Raw genomic sequence first — 12,389 nt, 5'->3', positions numbered from 1 at the left:
CCCCCCCCCCCCTCCCTCTCCCCCTCCTTTCTTCCTCTCCCTGCCCCCTTCCCCATCCCGTCGGGATATTTTCGCCCAGATTTTCGCCCTGGGTCTGGCCCTGGGTGTTCTGGTCCTGGTTCTGGTCAGGAAGGGAACAGGGGAGGCAGGGCGAGCGGGGGGGGCGGGGGGGAGGAGAGGAACGAGCAGGGCAGCGAGGAGGAGGCAGAGCCAGGCAGGGTAGCTGTTGGGAGAAGGGAGAAGAGCATAGAAAGCTAGTGAGGGAGGGAGCTAGTGAGGAAGTGAAGGAGGGAGGGGGGAAGGAGCAAGCGAGAAAGTATGACAGGGGAGGGTAGAGACAGATCGGAGAGATAGCGAGGGGAAACAGAGCATGAAGAGATGAAGAAGAGGGAGTGGGAGGGAAGGGGAGGGGAGGGAAGGGAAGGGATGGGAAGCAAGAAGAGGGAGGAGGGAGTACAGTGAGAGGAGCTGGCAGGCACCTTCCTCTCCATTGTTGCTGCTGCAACTCGATGGCGGTGGCGCACACACTGTAGTAGCACTACAATGACCAAGGTGTACAACCCCCCCCCCACCCCCCTCTCCCTCTTCATGCTGCTCCTGCTCCTGCTCCTGCTCCTCCTCTCGTTTTCCTCCTCCTCTGCTCCTTCTTCTCCCTTCCTCTACTCCTCCTCCAAAGCCTTCGTTTCCTCCTTTACTTCTCCCCCTTCTCCCCTTCCCCCCTCCTCTGTCCCTGCTCTCTTCTTCTTCTCCTCCTCCTCCTCGTCGTCGTCCTCTACTTCTATTCCTTCCTCTCCTCCTTCCTCTCCTCCTTCTCCACCTCCTTCTCCTCCGTCCTCTCCTTCTCTATACTCTCCTCCCCGGCCTAGCTCCGCCTTCTCCTTCTCCTCCTCCCCAGGTGAACTCACCCTCCGCAGGTTACCATGCACGGTCTCGTCCTGATCCTCACTCTCGTTTGGTCGGCGCTCGTTGGCTCCATGGCTCTGATCATGCCCTCCCTCTGCCTCCTAGGTCGACCTGCGCGCCAGGTAGAACTCTCCTGCTCACTTGGCATGCAGTCCTGCCCTTCGACGGCTCTAGGATGCTCTACCGCCAGTGGAGTGCGTACGTGGCCAAGGTGCTGCTGCTGCTGCTGCTGCTGCTGATGATGATGATGATGCTGATGATGATGATGATGATGATGATGATGATGATGATGATGATATGATGATGATGATGATGATGATGATGATGCTGCTGCTGCTGCTGCTGCTGCTGCTGATGCTGATGATGATGATGATGATGATGATGATGATGATGATGATGATGATGATGATGATGATGATGATGATGATAATGATGATGATGATGATGATGATGATGATGATGATGCTGCTGCTGCTGCTGCTGCTGCTGCTGCTGCTGCTGCTGATGATGATGATGATGATGATGCCGCTGCAGCTGTTGCTTTGTGGAAAGGTGACGAGGTTTTAGATGTGGTTCACTCTAGCGACCCTGATGATTGAGAGATACGCAAAGGTGATGACAAAGTCCGAAATGAAGGAGATGGCGGCAAAAGTTTCACTGCCCTCCTCCTAACAGTCTTCTTCCTCGTCCCAGAAGTTGACATTCTCCTCTTCTCTCCCCGTCCATCTTTCTTTGTCCTACTTTCTCATCCTTTTGCTTTCCCTTCCCCCATCATCTTCTTTCTACTAATCGTCGCCATTTTCCTTGTCCTCCTCCTCGTTATCAACTTTGACTGATTTCGACTCTTCCAGGTCAAGATCGTTCTCTCTGGAGATGACCTGCCGTATGCTGAGGTCGGTCGCTTCCGTTGCTCCTTCTTGCTCTCCTCCTTGTTTGCTCATCATCTCTTTTTCTCATGCTCGTGCCTGTATTGCAAGAGTCGTACGAGAAGCACCTGTTCATCTTTCTCTCCTGCTGCTGCCGTTGCTGCTGCTGCCGTTGCTGCTGCTGCTGCTGCTGCTGCTGCTGCTGCTGCTGCTGCTCCTCCTCCTCCTCCTCCTCCTCCTCCTCCTCCTCCTCCTCCTCCTCCTCCTCCTCCTCCTCCTTCTCCTCCTCCTCCTACTCCTGCTCCTCTTCCTCCTCCTGGTTACCTTCTCTCAAAACGCATCCCTTTCCTCCTCCTTTTCCTCGTGACCTCTCGTCCTTGCAACAGCCTGCCATGATCGTCTGCAACCATCGCACGAGGATCGACTGGATGTTCATGGTGAGGAGGAGGAGGGAGGGCGTGCGGCTGAGGCTTCTCAGTGGTGCCTCTGCCTGCGCCTCGGTCTTCTCAACTGCATGAAGATCGTCCTCAAGGACTCGCTGAAGAGCATCCCAGGGTTCGGGTGGGCCATGCAGGTTCGTCTGCTGCCCAGGCCTCTTGCTCTCTTGCTCCCTGCTCCCTGTTCTCGTGCTCCCTCTCCTACCTCGCTGCTCCCTCTCCTTCCTCTTCCTGCCCTCCCTGGGTTCCTTTCTTTCGCGTCTTTTACCTTGCTTCTTTCATCTACCTTGTCCCTGTTCGCAGAGGGTTCTACCAAATCGTAAACAACCCCCTTTTCCCGGCTTGCCCTTCTTTTTCTCTCTTCCTCGCATCTCCATCGGCTTTCATCTTTTCCCATCTTTTCCTCCTGTTCCTGTCCGTTCCCAATGGTCTCTTCAGAGTTTTCTCTTTGTCTTCCTCGCTCGTGACAAGTCGATCGACCTCAAGCACATGGGCGAGATGGTCGGATCTTTCTCTCCTTCAGTTGCACAACTCTCTTACATCTCTGTCAGCTCGGATATCATACCAACAACAAACTCCCGCTCTCTCTCATTCTGTTCCCCGAGGTAAAACCCACTGGAGATACTTGTTCATGTGTTGGAGGGAAGGTTGTGATATGAAATGAGATAACTCACTGTTGCTGTCTCTGATCTATCTTCCTCTTCCAGGGGACGGACCTCAGCCCTCACAATATGGCCAAGTCTGATGCGTTTGCAAGTCAGAACGGCCTGACCAAAGTGAGAGATGAAGGGGAGGACGCGGTCGAGTTGAGGAGAGGAAGAAAGAGCTCGACTAGTGCAGGAGCTGGTGTGCATACGCACTATCCGTGATAGACATCAAGGGTAGAAATCAGTGTAGTAGAGAAGGTCAGAGATTTGTAAGGAGGCAGGTATGAGGGGGGGAGAGCGCGAGATGCTAGAAGGGTATGAAACCGGTGAAGTGCAAGGGAGCAATGAACGAGAGGCAAAGGAACAGGAACATGGGCAGGAGAAGCAGAGCAGGAGGTGGTGGTGGAGGAGGAGCAACAGGAGGAGGAGGAGCAACAGGAGGAGGAGGAGCAACAGGAGGAGGAGCAGCAACAGGAGGAGGAGGAGCAACAGGAGGAGGAGCAGCAACAGGAGGAGGAGGAGCAACAGGAGGAGGAGGAGCAACAGGAGGAGGAGCAGCAACAGGAGGAGGAGGAGCAGGAGGAGCAACAGGAGCAGGAGGGGCAGAAGGCAGTCAGGTGGTGCTCTAACGACTCTTGCAGTACCGGCACGTGCTGCACCCTAAAGTCATCGGTTGGGCGAGGAGCATCTCTCTTCTACGGTCCAGGTGCTCCTTTCTGCTCTGCTGGGTGACAAGTGCTGCTCCAGAGCTACCTGTCCAGCTGTGTACGATGTCACCATCGCCTACCATGACTACGAGGAGGTTTTCAAACTTGATAGGGAGGGTGTCAAATGGGTTGACTTAGTGGGGTAAGGGTGAAAGGCCGAGCGAGCTCTCCCTGCTGTCCTCGCGGTACCCCGCGAAGTTCATCTGCACGTGCAGGCAAGAACGTCTAGCATCTTCCCTCCTCCCTGGCCTAGTTCCTCCCGCTCCTTCTCTCCTCCCTCTCCTCCCTCTCCTCCTTCTCCTCCCTCTCCTCCCTCTCCTCCCTCTCCTCCCTCTCCTCCCTCTCGTCCTCTTCTTGTCACTTCCTCCCCTGAAATTTCTTGTTGCCTCCTTCCTCCCTTTCCCTTCCTCTTCCCCATCCTCTCCTACCTCCCCAGCCCTCCTTTCCGATTCTCTTCTTCCTTTCAGACAGTCGTTCGCCCCGAGACATCGCTCACTCTCATTCTCAGCGTCATCCCATGTCGCTCATGCCAGAATCTCCAGCTGAAGTAGAAGAATGGATCAAACAGGTAAAATTGCTCCTCCTCCTTCGTCTCCTCCTCCCAGCTTCAGCCCTTCCTGCTGTGTCCACGAAAGATCCATTCATGCTTTTCCGTTTACACTCGAACAAACCCGATTTCTGCATCCTCGTCTTCATTTCCATCTCCATCAGCACTGACTCTTCTCTCTCTCTATCTCCACCATCAACACTGAGTCCTCTCCTGCTCTGCCCTCCTCCTCTCCTGACCACCGCCACTACCATCTCCTCCCCTCCCATCATTTCCTCGTGCGTGACTCTCGCAGTCGTTTGCCCGCAAGGAGAAGCGTCTCCACCAGTTCTACGGCAACTCCAAGACTTTTGGTCCTCCTTCCAAGCCTCCTATCGATGAGGTGAGCGCTGCTATTGCTGCTACTGCTCCTCCTTCCCAACCTCCTTCTCAACCTCAACCTCAACCTCAACCTCCTCGTCTTCATACTCCTCTTCGTCCTCTTCTTCCTGCTTTCTACCCGATCAAGTCATCAGTCCTCTCCTCCTCTTCATCTCTCTCCTCCCTTATATCCCCCTTCCCCCCCTCTCCGGTCCATTTCTTTGCACCTTCACATTCTTGGCCGTGTGCAGGTTGAAATTGAAAACCTCTGGCGACAGTCGCTCATGTTCTGGAGCCTCGCGTCCGTTCTTGTCCTCGTCTCTTTCTTCCTTGTGTTCGGGTGGTTTCTTGCGGTTCGCAACTCCCCCCAATCCGCCCTTCCTCCTCCTCATCCCTCCTCCTCCTCCTCCCTTCTCCTCCTTCTCCTCCCTTCTCCTCCTCCCTTCTCCTCCTCCCTTCTCCTCCTCCCTTCTCCTCCTCATCCTTCTTCACCTCTTTCTGCATCTCTTTTCCCTCTTGCTCATCCTGCTGCTCTCCTCTACTGGTTCTCTCCTCCCGCCATCTCTCTCTCTCTCTTCTTATCTCAGTTCCCTCCCTCGTTATCCTGTTCGCTCGCTCCTCCTTCTTCTCCTCAATTCTCACTTCTCACAGAGGGCTTTTGTTTCAGGCTTTCTCAGCCATCGTGTGGGTGCTGCTCACAAAGGTTCTGCCCTCCTCTTGCTCTGCAATGATCCGCTCCTTCTCTCCTGCCCTGTTTGTCCTGCTCACTATCCTTCCCAAAGCATCCTTCCCAAAGCATCCGTCCGTTGATTGTTGTGCTTTCCTCGTCCTTTCTTCACTTTCCCCTCATGAGGAAGTCGGGTGAACGACAAGCAGGCAGGGGGCGTTGATATCATCGAGCTATGGCTACATGGGGAGAGAGGCTTGTACAGGTAGGAGCAGAGCAAGTGAGATGACAAGGAGGATGTTGATACCCACAAAACAGGCGGCTGATTGAGACACAAGACAAGTTCGACTGATCGCAACACCAGGCATCTTCTCTTCTCCTCTTCTCTTTATCGTGCCATGTGAGTGAAAGGATTATTGTACAAACACGCTTCTTCCAGACAGACGACAGCGCTCTTGTCGATCGATCAGATTTTTGTTGAGGCCAGAGGTATCACCCTGTCGATCTTGTACACTAGACCATTCCTTGCCTCAACGCTGCGAGTCAGCAAGACAACCAACAAGCAATGCAACTCGCCCTACCTCGATCGCTGGTTTTATCCGCCACGACCCGTCTACAGTAGCGATGTCAGAGGACAGAGGAGTAGGAGACAGAGGACGAGAAGACAGAAACATGAAGTGGAGGGGCAAGGGACGGAAGAGGAGAAGACAGAGAAGGAGCAGGAGGAGCTCGATACGGAGAAGGAGATGGAGAAGCAGGGGAAGGTAGCGATTGGCAGCACATCAGAGTACCTGAGAACATAGTCCTGATGCAGTCAAGGGTGATGATGGTGTTGGATATCGACTGGATCTGACCGGCCTGCTCCAGCACGACACGTGGGAGGCGGGTGATCGCTACATGCCCCATCTGCAGCACAGCAGCACGCATGAGGGGAGCGAGTGAGACCGCAGAGGAGGCGGCAGCATGAACAGGAGCAGGCAAGAGCGACGGGGCAGGCAGGCAGGCAGGCAGGCAGGCAGCACGCGTGCTCCTCCTCTGCTTCTTCCCTCACCATGAATGTCCTCCATGACTTCCTGTCGTAGTTGAACGTGTCCGCCCTCGCTCTCTTCACCATTCACGTCAGACCCATTCTACCTCCTCCCCCTCCCCTTCCCCTCCTTCCCCCTTCATCCCCTGCCCTTCCCTTCTGCGTCCTACGGCTCTCGCCTGTTCTCTCCCGCCACACCCTCCTTCCTCTCCTCCTCACCACAAACGCGTCGTTGCTGGGAGCAAACACAACTATCATCCGCCGCTCAGCATCGCTACTCGACCATCCCATGGACGCAGCCATCCTTGTTAACCAACCAGGGCCAGCAGCATTGAGGTCCGGCTTCCGCCTGGTCCGGCCCTCATACGAGCGATCGCTCTGCTCCTCTCCTTCCTCCTCCTTCGCAACATCCTCCATCGCGCTCCAGAAGCCATGGAAGACCGACAGGTCCTCCTGGTCCCTCAGCACTTGTTCTATCGTACTCCACCTGCTACTGAACAAGTAGCTCCCAGCATACACAGTCAGTGCCGCTGCTCCTATCGAGCCAGCCACCGTTAGCACAGAATATCCTCCTCCTGCTCCTCCTGCTCCTCCTGCTCCTCCTGCTCCTCCTGCTCCTCCCTCCATCGTCCCCCATCCTCCTCCCTCCATCGTCCTCCTGCCCAGCGCCTCCAGTTCCTTCAACCACCGCACCATTGCACCCAATCCAGGGGATCACCCGACCCCCTCCACGACCTCTATTAGGTATACACCCCTCCTTCCAAGTCCACCTGTTCTTGACCTTCGGCAGCCCCAGCATGGCACGGTGGGGGAGGAGGGAGGAGGAGGAAGGAGAGGAGAGGAGGAGGAGGAAGTGACCGTCCTGCATGCTGGCTGAACTTGTGGCTGCAATGAGGCTCTGAACCCTGCTCTTCTGCTACTGGTGCTGTCTCACACGCCGCATCCCTGCTCCCTGCTCCGGGTAGTGACGTGCATCGTGGAAGTGAAGGCACGGGGGAGGAAGGGCTCCGAGTCGAGTCGCCTGCAGCTGGGCAGATGGCGGAGGCGGAGGTGGAGGAGCTGAAACGTCAGCTGAACGAGAGGGAGGAGTCCCTGAGCGCGTTCAAGGAGAAGACGAAGAAGTACCTGGAGTCCAAGACCAAGAAGTTCGAGGAGCAGGTGGAAGAGGACAGGCGGCAGTATGAGCGAGAGCTCGAGAGTCTTAAGGAGGAGAACGAGCGGCTGAAGAAGCAGCTGGGTGGTGATGGCCAGAGCAACGGGCTGCAGACGGTGGACCAGTTGGCTCGGGAGTTGGAGGAGGCAGCGGCGGAGAAGTCTGCGCTGAAGAATCAAGTAGCGCAGCTGAGCAAGCAGCAGGCGGCGCTGGAGTCAAGTCTCAATGGCGCGCAGAAGGACAAGAACGCCGCCATGCAGAGCCTCGAGGCCTGCCAGAAGCGGCTCAAGGACGCGGAGGAGTCCGCCAGGTCCGTTCACGTGCTCAGAGCTCAGCTGGAGGAGATGCCGAAGTTGCGGGCGCAGGCAGAGGAAGTTCACAAGCTCAGGGCGCAAGTGGAGCGACTGTCGATGTCTGCGGGCGGTCAGGAGGGAGGAGACTCGGAGCGCCTGCGGGGGGAGCTCGAGCAATCGAAGGCGGACAACGAGATACTAAGAGCAAAGGTAGAGGATGTTGAGGACAAAGCTCGACAGGCGCTGAAGAAGGCGGTGGAGACGAAGAGACACTATGAAGCGATCAACTCCGAGCTGACGGCGAGAGTGGAGGCTCTGGAGCAGGAGAGGGAAGGAGGAGGCAACAACCAAAGATCGGAGGAGGGTAACGAACTCAGGGAAAGACTGCAGAATCTTGAGGAGGAGCTAAGGGTGTGCAAGCAGAGGGAGGAGGAGCTGCAGCAGACGAATCAGGAAACAGTCGACAAGACCAAGAGGATGCTGTCCAAGGCCGTAGAGACGAAGAAGGGCCTGGAGAGAGAGAACGCAGAGCTCTCGTCTCAGCTTGAAAGGCTTTCCCAAGAGCTCCAAGAATCAGTAGAGAAACTGAACAAGACGGAAGCAGAACTAGAAAACATCAAGAACGCCAACACGCACCAGCTTGCTCAACAGGAGTTGGAGAAAGAACAGAGGGAAAGAATCAAAGGGATGCAAAAGGCTCTAGAGGAGGCACAGCAGCGCGTGGCAGAGGCGGAGGGCGGGAAGAAGGCCGCAGAGGAGGAGAACTGGAGCCTCGCAGAGAGGCTAGAAGGGCTGGAGGAGGCGCTGGAGGCAGCGAAGACCGACAATCGAGAGAAAGCCAAACTGCAAGACGAGGCTGAGCGGCTACGGAAGGAGGTAGAGGCGGCAGAGGGGCGGGCGGAGGAGCTCGCGGGGCAGGTGGAGGAGGCGAAGAGAGGGCTGGCGAAGGCGGTGGAGACAAAGCGAGCACTGGAGGAGGCGCTGCAGGCATCGAGGCGGCGGGAGGCCGAGCTGGAGGAGGCCGTGGAGGCGTCCAAGGCGGGGAGGCAGGAGACAACGGAGGTGCAGGAGGAGGCCGAGCGGCTCCGGAAGGAGGTAGCGACAGCACAAGGGCGGGTTGAGGAGCTTGAGCGTCAGGTGGAGGAGGCGCAGCAGCGCGTGGCAGAGGCGGAGGGCGGGAAGAAGGCCGCAGAGGAGGAGAACTGGAGCCTCGCAGAGAGGCTAGAAGGGCTGGAGGAGGCGCTGGAGGCAGCGAGGCGGCGGGAGGCCGAGCTTGAGGAGGCGATGCAAGCGACAAGGGCGGAGAAGGAGGAAGAAGGAGGAAGCGGAGGAGGGGAGGCTGACTCAGGGGAGGCTGAGCGGCTACGGAAGGAGGTAGAGGCGGCAGAGGGGCGGGCGGAGGAGCTCGCGGGGCAGGTGGAGGAGGCGAAGAGAGGGCTGGCGAAGGCGGTGGAGACCAAGCGAGCACTGGAGGAGGCGCTGCAGGCATCGAGGCGGCGGGAGGCCGAGCTGGAGGAGGCCGTGGAGGCGTCCAAGGCGGGGAGGCAGGAGACAACGGAGGTGCAGGAGGAGGCCGAGCGGCTCCGGAAGGAGGTAGCGACAGCACAAGGGCGGGTTGAGGAGCTTGAGCGTCAGGTGGAGGAGGCGCAGCAGCGCGTGGCAGAGGCGGAGGGCGGGAAGAAGGCCGCAGAGGAGGAGAACTGGAGCCTCGCAGAGAGGCTAGAAGGGCTGGAGGAGGCGCTGGAGGCAGCGAGGCGGCGGGAGGCCGAGCTTGAGGAGGCGATGCAAGCGACAAGGGCGGAGAAGGAGGAAGAAGGAGGAAGCGGAGGAGGGGAGGCTGACTCAGGGGAGGCTGAGCGGCTACGGAAGGAGGTAGAGGCGGCAGAGGGGCGGGCGGAGGAGCTCGCGGGGCAGGTGGAGGAGGCGAAGAGAGGGCTGGCAAAGGCGGTGGAGACCAAGCGAGCACTGGAGGAGGCGCTGCAGGCATCGAGGCGGCGGGAGGCCGAGCTGGAAGCCAAGGCTCAAGAGAATGGAATGCTCGGATCAGGTTCTGCTGTCAGTCAGTTTTCTTCGTTGCTGTCGAATGGTTTTTCTCCCTCCTCTTCGATTTCGAACGGTATCCTTGTCTTCTTGTCGTATAGGACTCTTACTCCTCTTCACCTTAGAGTTCATCATTCAGTTAGTGGATGCGTACTATTCGGAGCTGCGAGAGCTGCTGGGTCCGTTTGAGAAGAATGCTCCATTTCAGCAGCTGTTTCTTCATGTCTGCTCTCGCCTCGTGCTTGCTGCGTTTGACTTGGCTCGCAGGATCCTTCCGTCCACAAGAATGACTGCCAGACAGAGCTCCGATCTGCCTTCTCCCTGTCCTCCTCTCTCCTCATGGAGCTCAAGAGGATGTTGGATGCCTCCAGCTCCGTCCCGTCAGTCGATCCAGCAGGGGGAGAGCTAGAGGAGGCGAGGAGGGATGCGGAGGAAGCGAGGAGGGAGTTGGTCGAGACTCGAGAGAAGTCGCGTCAGATGCTCAAGAAAGCTGTGGAAGCGAAGAAGAACACGGAGGCAAGGCTGGCGGAGGTGATGGAGGAAAAGGCCCAGTTAGAGCAGAAGATGGGCTCGCAGGACAAGGGAGGGGAAGGAAATGAGGGGCTCCAGAGCAGCCTGAAGGAGCGGGAAGAGCAGCTGAAGGCACTGACCAAGAAGCTCAGTGACGTCTTGCTGGAGAAGGAGGAGCTCAAAGAGAAGATGGCGGTGGAAGTTCAGAGAGCTAGAGATGAAGGGATCGACAAGATGAGGATGGTGCAGAATGAGAAGGAGAGGGCCGTCGGTACCCTCCAGCGTCTCCAGACCGACCTGGCGTGCATGGAGCAGCGGGCCAAGGACGCGGAGTCTCGCATGTCCACCCACGACTCGAAGATGAAGGAGCTGACACATCGCCTCGAGGACAATGAGACGTGGAGGAAGAATCAGATCGCCGAGCATGACAGCATGAGCAAGAAGCTGAACGAGGCCGAGAGCAGGGTGAAGGCCCAGCAGGAGGAGATCAAGAGACTGAAGAAGGAGATCGAGAACGCAGCTGAGGCGCAGCTGGGAAGCGAGGGCCAGCAGGAGCACATTCAGAGCATGGCCACGGAGCTTGCGAGGGCCAAGTACCAGATCGAGAAGCTGGAGTTTGATCTGGAGGCGTGCAAGAGGGCGGGGGAGGCGGAGATAGAGCAAGTGAAGGAGACGTCGAAGCAGTTCCTGAAGAAGGCGGTGGACCAGAAGAAGCAGTCAGGGGTGAAGGTGAAGGAACTAGAGAGTGAGATCGAGAACTTGAAGGGGTGCATGCTGCTGCTGGAGGAGGAGCGGAACAGGGCCGTGCAGGACAACACGATGAACGTTGAGACTATCACTGGCCTCCGACAGGAGATTGAGGAGCTCAGCAAGGCCTGCAGAGCAACGGAGGATGAGTACAAGAAGTACAAGATCAAGGCGCAGAGTCTGATGAGGCAGCGGGCGGAGCCGCCGTCTCTCCACAAGTCCGAGGAGGCGGTGGAGAAAGAGCAAGAGATCGAGAGGCAGGCAACTCAGATCCTCTTGCTGCAGCAGAAAATTGCAGAACTCAACACGTCTCTGTCTGGAAAGGACGAAGTAAGGGAGGAGGGAGGAGGAGGAAGAGGAGGATAGTAATGTTTGCTCGTTGCAGGAGATTCTCTCGCTGGGAGACGAGCTGCACAGAGTCAGGAGAGAAGCGAGTGAGTGGCTGCGAGCCTTTCGCTCTGCCCGCATGACGACGGCTGGCAGGCGCCATCGAGGAGCGGAGGTCGCAGGAGGCGAAGGAGCAGCAACGGCAGGTTGCCAACCCTCGTGCTGCTGAATAGCAAGAAGTGACGCAAGGAGCAGATTGACTACCTCAGAAGTGTCTGTGCGGAGTTGAACAACAACAGAGAAACGATCAAGCAGGTGGGGGCTTCTCCACCCTAAACCCTAAACACCTTAGACCCTACAACTAAGCTGGCCCTTTACTCAAAGCTGGTCCTGTCTTCTCCCGGTAGTGACTTGCTGGATGTCAGGAAGTCAAGCTGGATCTTGATTCAACGATCTCGTCGCTCAGACAAACCATCCTCGTGAGTGCTGTCACTTGACTGACGTGGAAGAAGTTGAAGGGAGGGAGGATGCGTGGGAGGAGAGGCGTAAGACCGGAACGACCGGGACACTCTGACGCCTTCCGGTGCGCAGGCAAGGGAGAAGGAGATATCAGCAGTGAAACAACTCAACTCAAAGTTCCAGAAGCAGCTAGAGGAGGTGCCGCCTCTCCTCCCTCCCTCCCTCCCCTCCCTCCACTTCTTCCACGTCAGTCAAGTGACAGCACTCACGAGGATGGTTTGTCTGAGCGACGAGATCGTTGAATCGAGATCCAGCTTGACTTCCAACACGGAGATCTTGATGTGGGAGAAGACAGGACCAGCTTTGAGTAAAGGGCCAGCTTAGTTGTAGTCCAGCTGGTCCATTCTCCTGCAAACCTTCAGTAACATCTCCAAGTCCGAGGACGTGACGTTGGAAAGAGAAACGGAAACATTTCATTGATTCTGTGTGGCTGCTGCTGTCTCCCGGAACCTTCGAATCTTTGTCGACAATGTCTTTGCCGTCTCTATTCCGAGCACTCCACCAGTCCTTTCCTGTCTCGATTCACCCGACTCTCTCGGTCTCCATGCTTCTTGTCAGACCTCAGCTGATGCAGTGACTTCCCTACAGGTGAAAAAAGGAATCGCGTGTGAATCTCTGCTCTCGAGCGATCTCTTGAAA

The 12,389-nt window shown here is 57.1% G+C and overlaps 2 protein-coding genes across 2 annotated transcripts; one reads left to right on the top strand and one right to left on the bottom strand.

The window, feature by feature from the left end:
- Nucleotides 1-920: 920 nt before the first annotated feature.
- GUITHDRAFT_116847 (hypothetical protein) lies at nt 921-5,486 on the top strand (the record flags this gene model as incomplete). The annotated part of the gene is made up of 16 exons (XM_005823903.1): nt 921-1,008; nt 1,056-1,114; nt 1,755-1,796; nt 2,156-2,206; nt 2,248-2,343; nt 2,645-2,707; nt 2,758-2,811; nt 2,914-2,982; nt 3,495-3,553; nt 3,601-3,688; nt 4,069-4,128; nt 4,403-4,489; nt 4,719-4,807; nt 5,119-5,170; nt 5,344-5,399; nt 5,453-5,486. 16 exons carry the CDS (start codon nt 921-923, stop codon nt 5,484-5,486), a joined length of 1,047 nt encoding a protein of 348 aa, XP_005823960.1.
- A 161-nt stretch (nt 5,487-5,647) lies between these two features.
- Nucleotides 5,648-6,857, bottom strand: GUITHDRAFT_116846 (hypothetical protein; the record flags this gene model as incomplete). Its single annotated transcript, XM_005823902.1, has 4 exons — nt 5,648-5,670; nt 5,926-6,040; nt 6,186-6,239; nt 6,381-6,857. The coding sequence occupies 4 exons, from the start codon at nt 6,855-6,857 to the stop codon at nt 5,648-5,650; spliced, it is 669 nt and encodes a 222-aa protein (XP_005823959.1).
- Between the last annotated feature and the right edge of the window lie 5,532 nt (nt 6,858-12,389).

The sequence above is a fragment of the Guillardia theta genome (assembly GCF_000315625.1).
Source record: "Guillardia theta CCMP2712 unplaced genomic scaffold GUITHscaffold_101, whole genome shotgun sequence".
In the NCBI taxonomy this organism is placed as follows: domain Eukaryota; class Cryptophyceae; order Pyrenomonadales; family Geminigeraceae; genus Guillardia; species Guillardia theta.
The sequence above is the reverse complement of the archived record's forward strand: the minus strand, read 5'-3'. Positions and strand labels throughout refer to the sequence as shown.